Genomic DNA, 14,703 nt, shown 5'->3' with positions numbered 1-14,703 from the left:
TGAATTTTTAAAAATATAGCTAAACTAAGCAAACTGTATAATTATTAAAATAAGATCCTACTGCTTCTAGACAAGTCTTGAAGGTATATTTTATTACACATGCTTTAAACTTGTACTTCCTCTTCAGTCACTTTTCATATGCACCGTGAATCCAGTAAGTTACAAATTCATGTTCCCAGCTTTGCTTGACAGGTGTGTATTAAGGACGAAAGGGTTCTACAAAAATTATATCAATTAAACATAACAATGACAGAAAGTACTAAATCCATTCCAGTAAAAAAGGTAGTTTGCTTTTGCCAATCTTTTCTATCATGACAGTCAAGTGATTTCCTGGAATGGGACACCACACTATAGAGCTGTGAGTAACATATAGTCCATAGTCCAGTATCTCTGACAGTTGCTGTGGTTAGATATTTTGTCACCATTCCCTAACCTTCACCCTTCAAGATATGTTTGGACTAATGCCCTACATTTCTTACATTTTGCTGACATATTATATCATTGTCGTGTGTGTGTGTGTGTGTGTGTGTGTGTGTGTGTGTGTGTGTAGGACTCCAACATGAAACGGAGATAGGATCAACCAGCTTCCCCAAATCTGGATTCATTCCAAGTTCATATTGAGGGCATCCTAGAGAAAGGATAATGGAGTGCTGGAGGTTCAGATACATATGCCTTCCCTACCTTGCCATCCTCTGAGCACGCTGCAATGCTCAGGACCCCAACAGAGTCCCAGAAGTTTGGAAGGAACACTGGATTAGGAAGGGTAATATGTGCATGTGGGAGTGGGGTGAGGAGTGGCATTCTAGGATTCCTTCTTGGAACTTGTTAGGAAAGGCATATGGTCTGATTGGATCCTGCAGGTTTTGATTGAAGAACTGGATCCCCCTAGTCTGGTTCTCCCTCCTCCCATTATACTTCTGCCCCCCGCCCCTTTTTTTTTTAACCTAGTATTTTTCCTTTTCCTCCTCGCCCGGTGCTGTCTGCTTATAGCCCATATCTTTCCTGTTCCACTGAACCCTGAGGAGTTCCATACATTGCTCTACTAAGGGCACCCCTGAGCCAAAGCTAAGCAAGCTCCATACCCTTGGAGAAATAAACCTATTTCATGAAATGTTAATCCTCGTTTCTTGCAGGAATCCAAATAAAAGTGTCCTGGGCTTTGGAGGGTATTCCAGTGTCTGCTTAAAGGCAACCAGCAAAGGGAAAGGCTGCTCTGCTTCCAGCACTGGTGATCCACTTCTGAGCCAAAGTGACCTGATCCTAAAGAAAAAAATTGTGCATGTTTAGGAAAAGGGTTTTTGGAATTGGGGGGGGGGGCTTCTTAGTTTTCTGTATATGGCTGTGTTTTCTGTATATGGCTGTCTTTTCCCAAGATAAGGCAGCCATATGAGGAAAATAAAGACAAGAGAACCCACGTATATTCTACTAAGAGAATGCATATTCTGTTACATACAGGAAGGTCAGCTTTCCCCAAACTGGTGCTTTTCTGCTTGGGTTGCAACACACGAGATCCTGAGTTAGAGATTATGGGCTTTGTAGTCTGGCATATCTGAGGGTAGGAATTGGTTTTGAGATGATGGGAGGCATGAAACATTCTTAAGGCAGCTTCCGATGTTCCAGCTGCGTCCCAGGATGAAGTTCAGCTCCGGCATTGGACTGTTATCCTGGAGGTCCATTAAAATGAAATAATAATAATAATAGTTGTTGTTATTTACGAGGTCCTCCCCAAATAAAAAGAATAACTTCGCTTAGCTCAAGGTCTGGGAATATGCAAATATGCCACTTTGTTTTCATAGTTTTGAAGCTATAAATGATAGGTTTTATCAGTCACTTGGCGGGCTTTGACCCCGAAAATTTGTACGGTCCAAACGTTTGCGCAAGCCCTATCCTCTCCGACTGCTCACCCTCCTGGATGGGGTGGGTGGTGGTGAGTGGGCTGAGACCCACCCAGCTCGAAAACCACGAGGTCGTCACCCTCATCTGAGCACGATTCAATCCCGCCCCCACCCGACTTCAAGGCAGGCCGAGTCGCAGCCCAGGCAGGGGCAGTTCGGGTGGTTACGTGCGCGTGGGTGTCGGGGGCAAGCAGGAAAAAGATTAGCGAATCCCTGAGAAAACGATCCACGTGCCCCAGCGTTTTGCATTCCAAAATAAGAACCAAGTGTTTCCTTCCCTCCGTGCAACGCAAGCCAAGGCGCCGCCAGAGTTTGAGAAAGGGGCGGGGAAGAGAAGTCGGACTTCCCCTCCCGCCGCTGGTTTTCAATAGCCTGATTTCTCAGAAATCAGGCTCCTCTAAACAGCGGGCTGCCTGAAGCGCTGATTGGCCGCGGCGAGAGCCCTTTCAGGGCGCTGATTGGCTAAGCCGGCCGCGCTTGTGTCTCTCTTTCTCTCTCTCTCTCTCTCTCTCTCTCTCTCCCCCCCCGTCCCACCTCCGACGGGGCGGGGGGGGGATTCCCGGTGACTTGTAGAATAATACAGGCTGCTCCTGGACAGTCGCCTGCAGAAACGGGGAGTCTCTTGAACTGAGCGGAGCTGGAGCTCGCAGAGGAAGACGCTGTCGATCGCTCGGGTGCTGCCGAAGGGTGTGATCCTCGATCAAGTCCTGCAAGGTGGGTCGCGCCTTAAAACCCCGAGGCAGGCATCGCGCAGTTCGGGGCAAGTTCCATTGGGCAACGCTCCCCTGAATAACTTTCATCCACCGGAGCGGCATGAAGAAACGAGGCGGGTGGGGTGGCGGGAGCGCTCTTAAGACCCACCGGGGCTGGGATCGGAGGTTCAAGTGGATCCGACGGGGTTTATTTGATTATTTATTTATTTTAGCGCCGCGATGATCTGCAGGTCCCCTTCCCGCTTAGCCCGAAATCTAGCCTGGGGACATCCGAATCCGTTAGTCATTTGCAGTAAGAATTTCTTTTTAAAAACTTCCTGGCCAGTTGGGACCTATACTCCAGAGCCGAGAGATTCCCCCCGTTACAAAGCGCGTTAAAAGGGCGGAAATGTTCTCAAAGTACACGGGGTGAGTGGGTGTCCCGCCACAGGCTTAGAAAAGTCGGCTTGGGTGACTTTGGGCCAGTCAGTCTGTCTCAGCCCAATTTTGTTCGGGGGAAAATAGGAGGAGGAAGGAGTATTCAGTATTTTCGTTCGCCTTCACTTATTATTATTATTATTATTATTATTATTATTATTATTATTATTATTATTATTATTATTATTATTATTATTATTATTATATACTAATACTGATGATGATGATGATGATGATGATGATATGTAACCTCGCCGTTTGTAAGCGAGAGGAGTCAGGTGTTTGCAGAAGCGCGCACGCACGGCGGCTTCAGCAGAATTGGTGCAACTATGCAGTCGGCGCTCCGGCTACTCAGTAAGGGAACTCTTGCGAAGTGAGAAAGGCGCGTGCGTTGTATTGATTTTAAATTGCAACAGTAATAGTTTGATTTGCAAAGTTGCAAAAAAAAGTTAGTGGCTTGGTTGACTGTATCCGAGTTTTACCAAAGAGAGAATTGTGTGGCCGTGATTTCCAGTAATGGGTGGTGTTGCTTCTTTTGTTCTTTGGATCAGGAAGTAGAGCTTTGGCAAGAGAAGAGAAAAGAAAGGGGCCGAGTGAGGAGAGACAGTTCTGGGTATATCCTTGAGTGCAGTCCAGAAGTTCCAACAGGAGAATAAATTTTAAAACAAACCAGAATCTTGGAAATAATTTTGGAAAAGACTGGATAAAGGAGTAGAGATATCCATTGATTGCTTGTTGTATCTTATGATTATTACTAAGTGTTGTTATCTTATGATTCTTGAATGTATCTTTTCTTTTATATACACTGAGAGCATTTGCACCAAGACAAATTCCTTGTGTGTCCAATCACACTTGGCCAATAAAGATTCTATTCTATTCTATTCTATTCTATTCTATTCTATTCTATTCTATTCTATTCTACTCTATTCATTAGGTTGTTCTCTTGAAACCCTTGCAGGGATGAATACATGTGAGACAAACTCGTGGAACAGGAGAATCATAACACACCTGGCAAGAAAGGATCATGCTTCAAACCTAAACATTTCAATTTGACCATTCCAACTTTACGGATAACCCCCATTGAATTCAGCATGGAAGTTTTTCCATGGAAATAAATATATGATTTGCAGGTGTCTCCTTAAGCATCCTAGGGCAAATGCATGCAGTGCAGAGTTTTGCTCCTGTAGCAGGTGCATGAAAATGCAAAATTCACCCTTTGGAATACCTTAGAGATCAATGTCACACACATGGAATATGCTTTGCCAGAAGGAATCAGACACCAGCCAGAGCTGAATTAAAAATCTTGAATTGGCTTGGAGTAGGGACCTTAGTAAGTCCATGCTATATCCTTACTATTACCGGTAGTTGAAACAGGATTCAAAAGGCCAATTGTAAACCTCTAGAAAGCAGTTGATAATTCTTGACCTTTTTCTTCATAAATGCTCTTGTTAAGGATTTAAACAATAAAGATGAGATCCTTTTTATTAAAGTTGAATTAATTGTGTCTCCCCCCCCCCCCATGAGCTTGTGCAGTCTGAAACCACCTGGTCCCGATCCAAATCTTGCAAACAGGAAATCATCAAGCCTTGTGTTTGCTTGTGTGCCAAATGACAACATTCATGCTGTTTTATAAAATTTCCCCTAACTGTAAGGGATCTTTTCAGTCCTGATTCTTACTACCATGCGTAAAGGGCACTTTGCATCTGTCAGGCATTTCAGGGAAAGTTCACTAGCTAGAACTATCATTAAACTTAAAAAGAGTTGTCCAAACTGAATATTAGGAGGTAATATTAGGAGGTAATTAGGAGGCTGCATTGAGAGGCCAGAGGCCAATGTGATAAAAGCTGGACTGAGGTGTGAGGTGTGGCGGTCTAAGCCCCATTCTTTTTATAGATGAGTGGAACTTTTGGTGCATTTTAGTTATTTTGACAAAAGAAGAAAACTTCTGTGGATACCTACATGCAAGCAGTGCATGTATATACATATACGTGTGTGTGTGTGTGTGTGTGTGTGTGTGTGTGTGTGTGAAACCCTAACCCTGCAGCCTTTTCCTCCCTCCCTCCCTCAACCAGGATATAGCATAAGGAGCTATATTGGAGCTGGGGAGACTCATTGGAGACTGGGCAACAGTTCCTGGAGGGAAATTGGGTGCCTGCATTCTTAAGTATTATATGGGGCTTGATCCGGATATTTGATGAGCTGATTCTGCAATTTATTGCATCCTAGAAAGCCTGCTGATGCATCCATGAAGGGAAAAAACCCCTCATTTGTAAAAGTTTTGCTAAAGCTGTTTGGAAATCACAGGGGGGAGAGAGGGGCAAGATAGAGAAAAGCCATTTCCATTTTACCTTTGGAAGACGAAAATTGCTTTCCTTTGTAGCTTTTTATTTTTAAAAACTACCTGTAGGAATTTAAGGGGTAAAACAAAACACAGGTAGGAGATTCTCTCCCCTTAACCCTGCCTGCTGTTAATAACCCTGAGCCATTGTTTGATGACTCAAAGCTCTTCTCTGAGAGCTCTCCCCTACATATCTTGGTTTATACATGCCACCAGTGCTAATAATGATACATTTCTGATATCTTCACATAGCCCTTCCTGCTATTTTGATCAATTATATATTAAATTCTGCAGCAGAGGAGCAGAAGCAGCCTGGTGGCATTTTCTGGATGGACAACTGTCTTTTTGCAAGTCTATGCTGAAAGAGGAAAAATAAGAGACCAGGTGTATGCAAAGGCATTGGAGGAGGTGTTTCAGAACAGCAGAAGGAGCACCTCCTCACAAATAATCAAAGCATCTTTTCCCAGATTCGTATGGTTGTTTTGGAAGATGCTTTTGGCTGACCGGATGTTTCAGTGGGAGAATAGGAAGCACGGGATAGAATTCCAAGTTTCATTTGACCTAACATTAGTAATTAGGGAGCAGTCATTTCTAACTTTTGTTAAATATCAAAAAAAGGCTTGTTAGTGGCTTTCAAAGCATTTGTCAACTGAATTATTATGGTTGGTCACACAGTCAGCCAGATGTCTGATTTGGCATTTTTATTTAAACTGAGGCCTTATCAAAAACCTGGGATAGGCAGATGTTTTATTACTATTATTAGATTTATACCTAATTTATATTTAAATCACATTAATATATCCCATTACCTCATTTTATTATGTAAGTGGCTCTGGGCAGTTTACAGATTAAAAATCATAAAACCATATAAAAAAATACAACCAAAATAGAATGAGAAACAAATAAAAGCAAAGTAAAAGATAAAAGGCAGAGAGAATGCCTTCAAGGTACCATCCACTCCAAGGGTTCATGGTCTGAATTATATATAATTCAAAGAGGGGAACTTACCTAGACTCCTGTTTCCTATTTTCTCACAACAATCCCGTGAAGTGGGTTGAGCTGAGAGAGAGGGACTGGCCCCAAACCACCCAGATCACACCTAAAGTGGGACTAGAATTCAGTTTCCTGGCTTCTAGGCCAGCATCATGACTGCTAACCAGATTGCCCTTTTATATTATCGATGTAAAAGTATCATAACAGTCTAATTTAATATTCATGATGTGACAATACTCTTAAACTTTTTCTTAGGATCTTGTATTTTGTGAAGCACTGCACACGCAGATAGTGTTATATGAATAAAAGCACTGGTTTCTTTATTAGGGGAAATAGATTTAAATAAATAGTTTTTGGGAAAATACATTGTCCATTACAATATGAACCACTGGTCTCCATGATATTTCTAGAAGTTAGAGATTTTCGCTTGTGTTTATAATTCCTGACTTTTTCTTTTTTAGAGCCAGAATGCCACAAACCAGGATGCGCATGAGACCTTGGCTGGAACAGCAGATTAATTCAGATAAAATTCCTGGGCTTTGTTGGCTCAATAAGGTATAGTAGAAAACTTACATTTTTGTACTATTTTTAAAAAGGCTAGCTTTGTGTACTTTCCTTGTTTCAAGTTTAATGCAAAGTTATTATAGAACACGAAACATTATTGTGAGGAAAGTAGTAAGGCTTCAGTGCAATAATTTGTTGTTTAAGAATAACTACCCATAGGGGGAAAAATGCCAAGATCAAAGGAGCAAAAATATTGAAAAGAAATTGAGAATGCAAATTAAATAAATATTTAATGTATTTGATGTTATGTTTAAAATTATTTTTAACATCAGTCTGAGCTCTACAACTGAGATAACTTGATAATATGCTCTTGTACTTTTCTAGCTTTTTAAAATGCCAAATAGTTGAGATATGTAAGAAGTTCAGGCAGAGCTAATAGGCTTACTTCTCTGTGGTTAAGAACATTTACATATGTTATAGTAAACAGTAGGGAAATAAATCAATATATCTTTGTTTATTTTGTTTTATACAACACCTGGTTATGAAATGCTATGCTATTGAATTGAAAGTTATACAAGACAAATGCTAAACCAAATAAATTATCAGAAATGTAGGTTTGTTTATTACTTGGTTAATTTGGGGGTTGTTCTTCATTTTCAGTTTTCTACCGTTTTCTTGATTTTGTTTTCTCTGTGCAATTCAGTGACGCTTACTCAGAATTGTATTTTTTTTTTCAATTTCAGAAAGATAAAATATTCCAGATCCCTTGGAAACATGCAGCTAAGCACGGGTGGGAACTGGAAAAAGATGCCTGCCTGTTCAAAAATTGGGCTATTCATACTGGTAGGTGCTGTTTTGTCCTGGTGATAGCGAAACATTTCTAGAGATTTTCTAGAGGCTCATATGGCTACTGTATTTGAGGGAGGAATCATATTAACATTAGCCAGAGGGATCCCTTTCCTTGCCCTGCCTCTTTAGGTTAAGAGCTTGTGGTTTCTTCTTGAGTATTTGTGGTCAGTATACTCATAGGGAGTTGTATGCTGTAAAAGTTTTGGGTTTCAGAATGCACTGGAGCCCAAAGGCAGTGCCTTCTTAAAGCCTGCAACCTTTTTAAAGCTTGCATGAAAGTCTGACAAACAGATCTTGCCTCTGTTGGAAGTTATGATTCCCCTCTCTTCTAGGAAAAGAAAAGAAATCTTAAAACATTAGAAGGGGAAGGAAAATCCCCCTAAAAAAAAGGAGAGGTGAAAACACAAGCAGTTCCATTAGCCCCCACCTTTGCATGGGATACAGAAAAAGCCTACAAACTAGCTAAGATCCTTTCCCATAGAAATCAAATAGATGGCAAGCTATAAAAACTTGTGAAAAGCAAATCAAAAGGCATGACAGGAAACTCAGGATATTGCAACCTAATGCAACAAGCAGCTACTATAAAACAATTACTCCTACCAAGATCCCAGGAAGAGATCCCAATCTCAAGAGACAGGAACTCGTCACGCACACACAAATCAAAGACTTCAAGGGTTCACACTTAAAAATCAAAGGATCTGAAGGGTATAAGAAAGGGGGTTCTCTACTCACAAGATTAGATTAATCCCAGGAATGCTGTAGGACTTCTTACTTGCCTTCTTCCTATTAATAAACTGATGCTGACTTCCAGCGCAGCTGACCAATCATTTTGCAGTAACATCTCCCAGCCGGGAAATTTGAATCCACAAAAGGAAAGAGCTTTGCCTTTTCCTTAAAGAGCAAGGCTTCCTTTTCCTTTCCACACCTCTGGACATTCCAAAACATCCCCTCTAAATAGTTTTTGAAGCAAGTACAACAGCAGCATTTACTAGTTAAAACAACTGGAAAGACATTTAGGATCCCGCTGGCTGAATATAGCTTTTACTTTGTTTATTGCATACCTAGTTTTATGCCATCTGTCTTTTTACAGGGAGGTACAAAGAAGGTGATGTAGAACCTGATCCAAAAACATGGAAGGCAAATTTCCGATGTGCCATGAATTCTTTGCCTGACATTCAAGAAGTGAAGGATCAAAGCATTAGCAAAGGACCCAGTGCTGTTCGAGTTTATAAGATGCTGAATCCCCCAGTAAAAGCAGAGAAAAAAGGTATTACTCAAAACATATGAAGGATGGGTATTATTCCCAATACTTGTAATATAGCATTTGATTCCAGTTTTACCTAAAAGGCAGCCAGGCTGTCAGTTTTATGGTAACAACTGAAATCCATAGGAAAAATTTCCAAGAATGGCTATGGCTTTGTGGCCAACAGAATTTTGCACTATTGCAAACTTGGAGAAGAAAATGTTATAAGATGGATTACGCCTGAATTGTCTGGCTGTTGCATTGTCTGTCATCCACTCTCTCTTAAAATGTGTTTATTCTAAGCCTGTGTTTTTGTTTTGTTTTTTCCAACAGAAAAAAAATCAAAGTCTCCAAAAAGCAAGAGCCCAAGAAAGGTATGTGTTTAAAAGATTTGTATGACTACCCACCGAAAAACACAACTCTAGTTAGCTGACCACAACAATAATATCTAGAACTATAAAAATCATAAAACGTATCTTAGAAAAACATAAACTATGTAAAACCTTACATACAACGTATGTCTTTTCTTGAATAGCTTAAGTAAAACATGCATGTGAAATATTAAAAGGGCACAAATTTGTGGGTATTTGCAAGGTAGAAGTCAAAATCTGCAAAGTGACTGGCCCAACCATGATAGAAAGTGTGCCTACCATCTTGTAGATTTGAACCCTACTCTTCCCTGAAGATGCCACTGTTCAGCTTTCATACAAGGGGTACTTCCTGTGTCTCTACATCCCTTGAAAATTTTCTTACTGAGAATAAGTTGTGGAAGAGAGAACAAGATGGCTTTTGGCATTCCTGTTGAAGGAAATGCACGTAGTTCTCGATTTACAGCCATTCATTTAGTGATGTTTCAAAGTTCCAATGATGCTGAAAAAAAGTGATTTATGACTGTTTTTCACACTTAAAATGGTTGTAGTTTCTCTGGATCATGGGATCAAAATTCAGACACTTGACAACTTGGCACCTATTTATGATGGTTTGCAGCTTCGTGGGGTTTATGTGATCCCTTTGTGTGACTTTCTAATAAGCAAAGTCAACGGGGAAGCAAGATTCACTTAACCAACTGTGTTACTAACTTAACAACTGCAGTGATGCACTTAACAGGTGTGGCAAGAAAGGTTGTAAAAGTCATTTAACGGCTGTTTTGCCCAGCAACTGAAATTTTGGCCTGAATAGTGGTTGTAAGTCGAGGACTACCTGTAGAAAAGCATTTTGGGACTCGGTTGACATATTTTTAGTTTCTTGATCCCTTTTTATCAGTTATCTAATTCTTTAAGAAATGACTTCCATCCCTTCTGCCTAATTTTATTGCCAGTGTTGAATCTTTCAAAATAAAAATCTATTTGGACTCCCAGCTTGCTCACTGTCCCACTCTCATATCTTAGCTATAGACAATTGCCATCTAAAGGCCACTTCATTGCATGAAAATTTATGCAAGAAAAGAAAAGCTCTCAACAATTTACTTCTGCCAAAAGCTGTGCAAGGGGATAATACTGATTACAATGAAATAAACACATTCACATGTCTTGACCTTAAAATGGGTCCCCAACCCCTGGTCCACACTGGGCCACGACATATGAAAAAACAGGCTGTGCAAGTGAAGTCCTATCCGCGGGATGCAGGCAGCCTGTGAAACCACGCCCCTTCCGGTCTGTGGAAAAACTCTACTCCACAGAACTGGTCCCTGGTGCCCAAAAGGTTGGAGGCTGCTGCCTTAAAAGACATAAAGTTGACATTTTGCCATAATCCAGTCCTTCATCTTTTGCAGTCAGTGGACGATATTAAGGAAGAGACAGTCGAAGCAACAAACAGCATTCAGTTGCATGATGACCACAGTGGCTATGTGCTTCCTAGCTATGCAGCAGAGGATATGGAAGTGGGGAGCACATTTGGTAAGAAACAATTTTAATCGGTTGTGTGGGTCTCACAAGGAAAAAACGGACCTGCTGAGTCCATTTTTCAGCTTGCTTGAGTAGAGAAAAGCTAGGCTGTCAGGGATGTTAAGGAATTAAGACATTTTTCTTTATTTATTCTATATTGACAAATTCCCAATAAACTATTGGACTTCTCAAAACTAAAGAAAATGAAATGGTGGGATTTATATGACTGGTTGAAATGGGGTTGATTAGGTTTGTGTCTGAGTATGTTGTAGGAACTCAGACATTGAATCAGCATTTGTGTAAAGTTGTGATCATCGGCTTAAGGTGCAATATCAGTTATTTGTCTGGTCATAGCATCTCATGTTTTGTTCAGGATGGTGCTGTTGTTAATTACTTTGTTTGTTTGTGTGAAATATATATTTCTTGCATTATAAATATCATACTTTCAATGGACGTTTTTAGGTCTTCCCTGTGACTTGAACAATGGTGCCTGCTCATTGGATATTCAGGCCCCTGACAGCACAAACAACATATACAGACTTCAGGTTTCACCCGCTTCTTCTTCTTCTGAAGGTTAGCATTTAATTGTTCATAACCAGCTGATTGATCATAATTGGATTGAGGAACCAGAGCCAAGAAAACAGCAGGGTTTAGGTCAACTGCCCACGTGGATTGGACTTTCAGCTCCAGTAATCCCTTAGATAATACAATTTTCAGCTTCTTGGAGCTGAGATTCTGATTAAGGAAGGATGTTTAGGTTGTCTGTCTACTCTCTACCTTCTTTTAAAAAAGTCAAAGCTGCTTACATAGTCTCATATTGGATGCATTCTTGGTTAGAAATAGGTTTTATGAGGGTGATGTAACGATATAAAAGGGTTTTTTATTTAGTTTATTACAGGCCTGACCCAGTGAAAGTTAAGCCCATGTAAATCTCATTAATGTTATTAAGAGAATGGAAATATATACCTAAATCTTTCCCGTTGAAATAAAGGGCTTATAAATACTTAATTACAACCTGCCTTTTGCAGTAAAAGAATTCTAGATATCAAACCAGTGTGAACCGAAGACAGGCATTACTTGCATGAGCATAAATTATCCAATGCTTTATTTTAATTTTGTCATTGACTAGGAAGGTGTTATTGTTGATAATAGAAAACTGGAAAATAAATATTTAGGAAACAAGATTTTCTAAGATTCATTGGGTATGTTTCTTTTCTCTCCCCTTCCCTTCCTTGATGACTTCGTATAACCTTACAATAACTGATGAAGAGGAGGATATTCCACTGTATGATGTAAGATTCTCTCTCTTTTTAAATGATTTTGGCTTTGTAAATAATTTTGGCATTGGGACAATACATGAAGTCTAAGGGCAGTAGGGGGTATGTGGGCATGCAATGTGTACAAGAATTCCCATTTGTCTTAGTTGGGAAGGGATACTTTAGGGCAGGGGTGTCAAACTCGCGGGCTGTAGGCCGGATATGTCATGCACTGGCCATGCCCATGCCTGGTTTAGTGAAGAGGAAAAAAAAGTCCTGATACGTCATGTGATGCCATGACAACGCGAGTTTGACACCCCTGGTTTAGGGTGTCTTTCTTTGCTTCTGAACCACATTAGATCGTAAGAATCCACGAAACTTAGAAATATGGCTGCAATCTTTGTTTTGTAATCTGCATCTTAGAAAGGTGTTTTTGAATTGAACTAGAAAAAAGTTCAGTTTGTTGATCTCTTTTATCTTTCTTCTTGGGCAGATCTTCAACAGCTCTGAGTGGCAACAAAACAGCATTGGTGGAAAAGGGTTCCTGTTAAATGAAGCTGGAATCGGAAAAGGGTTCCTATTAAGTGAAACTGGAATGCAGAATCTCTCCTTGGACTTTAATTTGCAAGAGCAAGATACTGCCTTTGAGATACCAAAGCTAGGTATAAACATTTCACCTACATCTTCGGATTACTGAAATGTATAATGTCTTTCTTTATCTCATTAGACTATTATTGAATAACAAATCTATGTCATATAGGAGACAACTGAGCCCAAAATTTCTGCTGATAACAAGCAAGGCAATTGTTAAATAAGTCATGCCCCATTTTATGATCTTAACATGGTTGTTAGGCGAATAGCTACAGTTGTTACACGAATCATGAGATGATTAAGCGAATCTGGCTTAATCATCCCTATTGATTTTCCTTGCAAATGAATTCAGTTCCAAGACTCCAGAATGGCTGCAACCATTATAAATACATGCTGGTTGCCCAGCAACCGAAATTTGATCACGTGATTCTGGGGACGCTGCATTGGTCACAAGTGTGAGAACTGCTCATAATTCACTCTTTTTTCATTGCTCTTGTAACTTTTAATGAATGGTTAAAAGTTTAATTAAATGAATGGTTGTAAGTTGTGGACTACTTTTATAGGCCCTTCAACTCTGATGGTTCTATTCATTAATATCTTTAGGCCAGCATTATAAAAGTCATACATGGTCTATTGTCATATTGCCCGATCATAACAAGGGTTCTGGAAGCTACATGTATTGCATTTCATAGAAATAGTGCTGGTTGGAATTATGATTATACTGTATAGGTTAAGATCTTCTACCCATACTTAGTTTTAGACCTCTATCCACCTTTTCCAATTTAACAAGAGCTCTTTTGGGGGAAGAGAAGATCATCACACACATACGTGATTTTTGGTAGTTTCACTGAACTTGTGATAGATTCTCTAGTACATTTACTAGTGAAACCACATTCTAAATCTTGATTTCTCCCTTTTTCCACAGAATTAATTTCATACGAGACAAAATCCAGTGGAGAATGCGCTTTGTTGGACATTCGAACACACTTTGTACCCTCTATATCCTGTGGCATTTAAACCTATTTGTCACTAGGCTTGTATTGTTTTATTTTGAATCAGTTCTATGTGTTTAAAATGGAAAGGTGCAAGCACTGGGTGTACAGTATATATGTATGTATCTTTGTGAATGAAACTAGGTTTATGCCTAACTTGCCCTATGAGCCAATTAAGGCTTGAGCCAATTGAGGCTTGTTTGCTGCTTCTTTCACTCTGTTCATCCATTAGTAGGATTAGATTATAAATAATTTTAAACATGGAAAAAAGTAAAGAAACAGAAGCTTTTCACTGTTGGTAAATTGATATCTATTTAAAGCCCATTCAGAGTATAAGCTGAAAACTATTATCTGGGAAATTAGTGATGCCCTGGGGGCAGGGAAAGTGAGCCTCCAACCAGATATTTCTTGGTTATATTTTTCTTCTTCAAATTTATCTTGGCTTTTAGTCCTATCTTAGCATGTTAAACTGTGAAAAACAGATAATGTTTTTTATAACACATTCCACTGGTTATTTTGGACTTGTTTTATACTATTGCTATTTTCTCCAGTAAAAAAATATGCTTTGAAGTTGATAGGCGAATGTATGGATTATTTGCACTGTGCTTTTCAAGATGTCAACTGAATAGGTATTATGAAGAGTGCAAACATGCATCATAGGGTTATATCAACTAAACCAGAAGATAAAGAAAAGGATTTGTCAGAGTGCTAGGCTGCAGCTTAAATTCTTGTACATTATTTTCCTTGTACATTGTTGTATATAGATTGTCTTAATTAAAGATTATTATATATGAAGATATGTTTAATTTTTTTATTACCGGTTGCTGACAAAGAAATTAGAAAAATATTTTCTTAGCTTGACTAGAGTTTCGATATACAAGACTTTTTAGCGCTGCTAAGACACTGAAGAAAATAAAGACATTTTGTTCAATGAAAAGAAATACTCATTTTATCTCAAACAATAGGGTATATTTACCCATTCCTTTTATACTTCCTTGAACTTCTGAAGAATGGTGTATACAAATAAAT

At 39.5% G+C, this 14,703-nt stretch overlaps 1 protein-coding gene across 3 annotated transcripts; it reads left to right on the top strand.

Annotated features, from left to right (window-relative positions):
• The first annotated feature begins 2,293 nt into the window (after positions 1-2,293).
• Positions 2,294-14,469, top strand: IRF1 (interferon regulatory factor 1). 3 transcript variants are annotated; one of them, XM_026696450.2, is made up of 10 exons: positions 2,294-2,609; positions 6,818-6,911; positions 7,604-7,703; positions 8,800-8,976; positions 9,286-9,326; positions 10,724-10,847; positions 11,298-11,408; positions 12,105-12,127; positions 12,585-12,753; positions 13,608-14,469. In XM_026696450.2, the coding sequence occupies exons 2-10, from the start codon at positions 6,825-6,827 to the stop codon at positions 13,697-13,699; spliced, it is 924 nt and encodes a 307-aa protein (XP_026552235.1). In that variant the 5' UTR covers positions 2,294-2,609; positions 6,818-6,824; the 3' UTR covers positions 13,700-14,469. The 3 variants fall into 3 exon arrangements, with proteins under 3 accessions (XP_026552235.1, XP_087780554.1, XP_026552234.1); XM_087924428.1 differs by having other exon boundaries at positions 2,427-2,600; positions 12,093-12,127; XM_026696449.2 differs by having other exon boundaries at positions 2,428-2,609; positions 12,093-12,127.
• The last annotated feature ends 234 nt before the right edge of the window (positions 14,470-14,703 follow it).

This window comes from Pseudonaja textilis, chromosome 2 (assembly GCF_049901715.1).
Source record: "Pseudonaja textilis isolate UNSWEBS1 chromosome 2, rPseTex1.2, whole genome shotgun sequence".
Taxonomy (NCBI): Eukaryota; Metazoa; Chordata; class Lepidosauria; order Squamata; family Elapidae; genus Pseudonaja; species Pseudonaja textilis.
The sequence above is the reverse complement of the archived record's forward strand: the minus strand, read 5'-3'. Positions and strand labels throughout refer to the sequence as shown.

Coding starts and splice junctions, on each gene's coding strand:
- IRF1 (XM_087924428.1), top strand. CDS start 6,825: ATGCCACAAACCAGGATGCGCATGAGACCTTGGCTGGAACAGCAGATT. Junction 8,977..9,285: donor AGTAAAAGCAGAGAAAAAAG/GTATTACTCAAA, acceptor TTTTTCCAACAG/AAAAAAAATCAAAGTCTCCA. Junction 9,327..10,723: donor AAAGCAAGAGCCCAAGAAAG/GTATGTGTTTAA, acceptor CATCTTTTGCAG/TCAGTGGACGATATTAAGGA.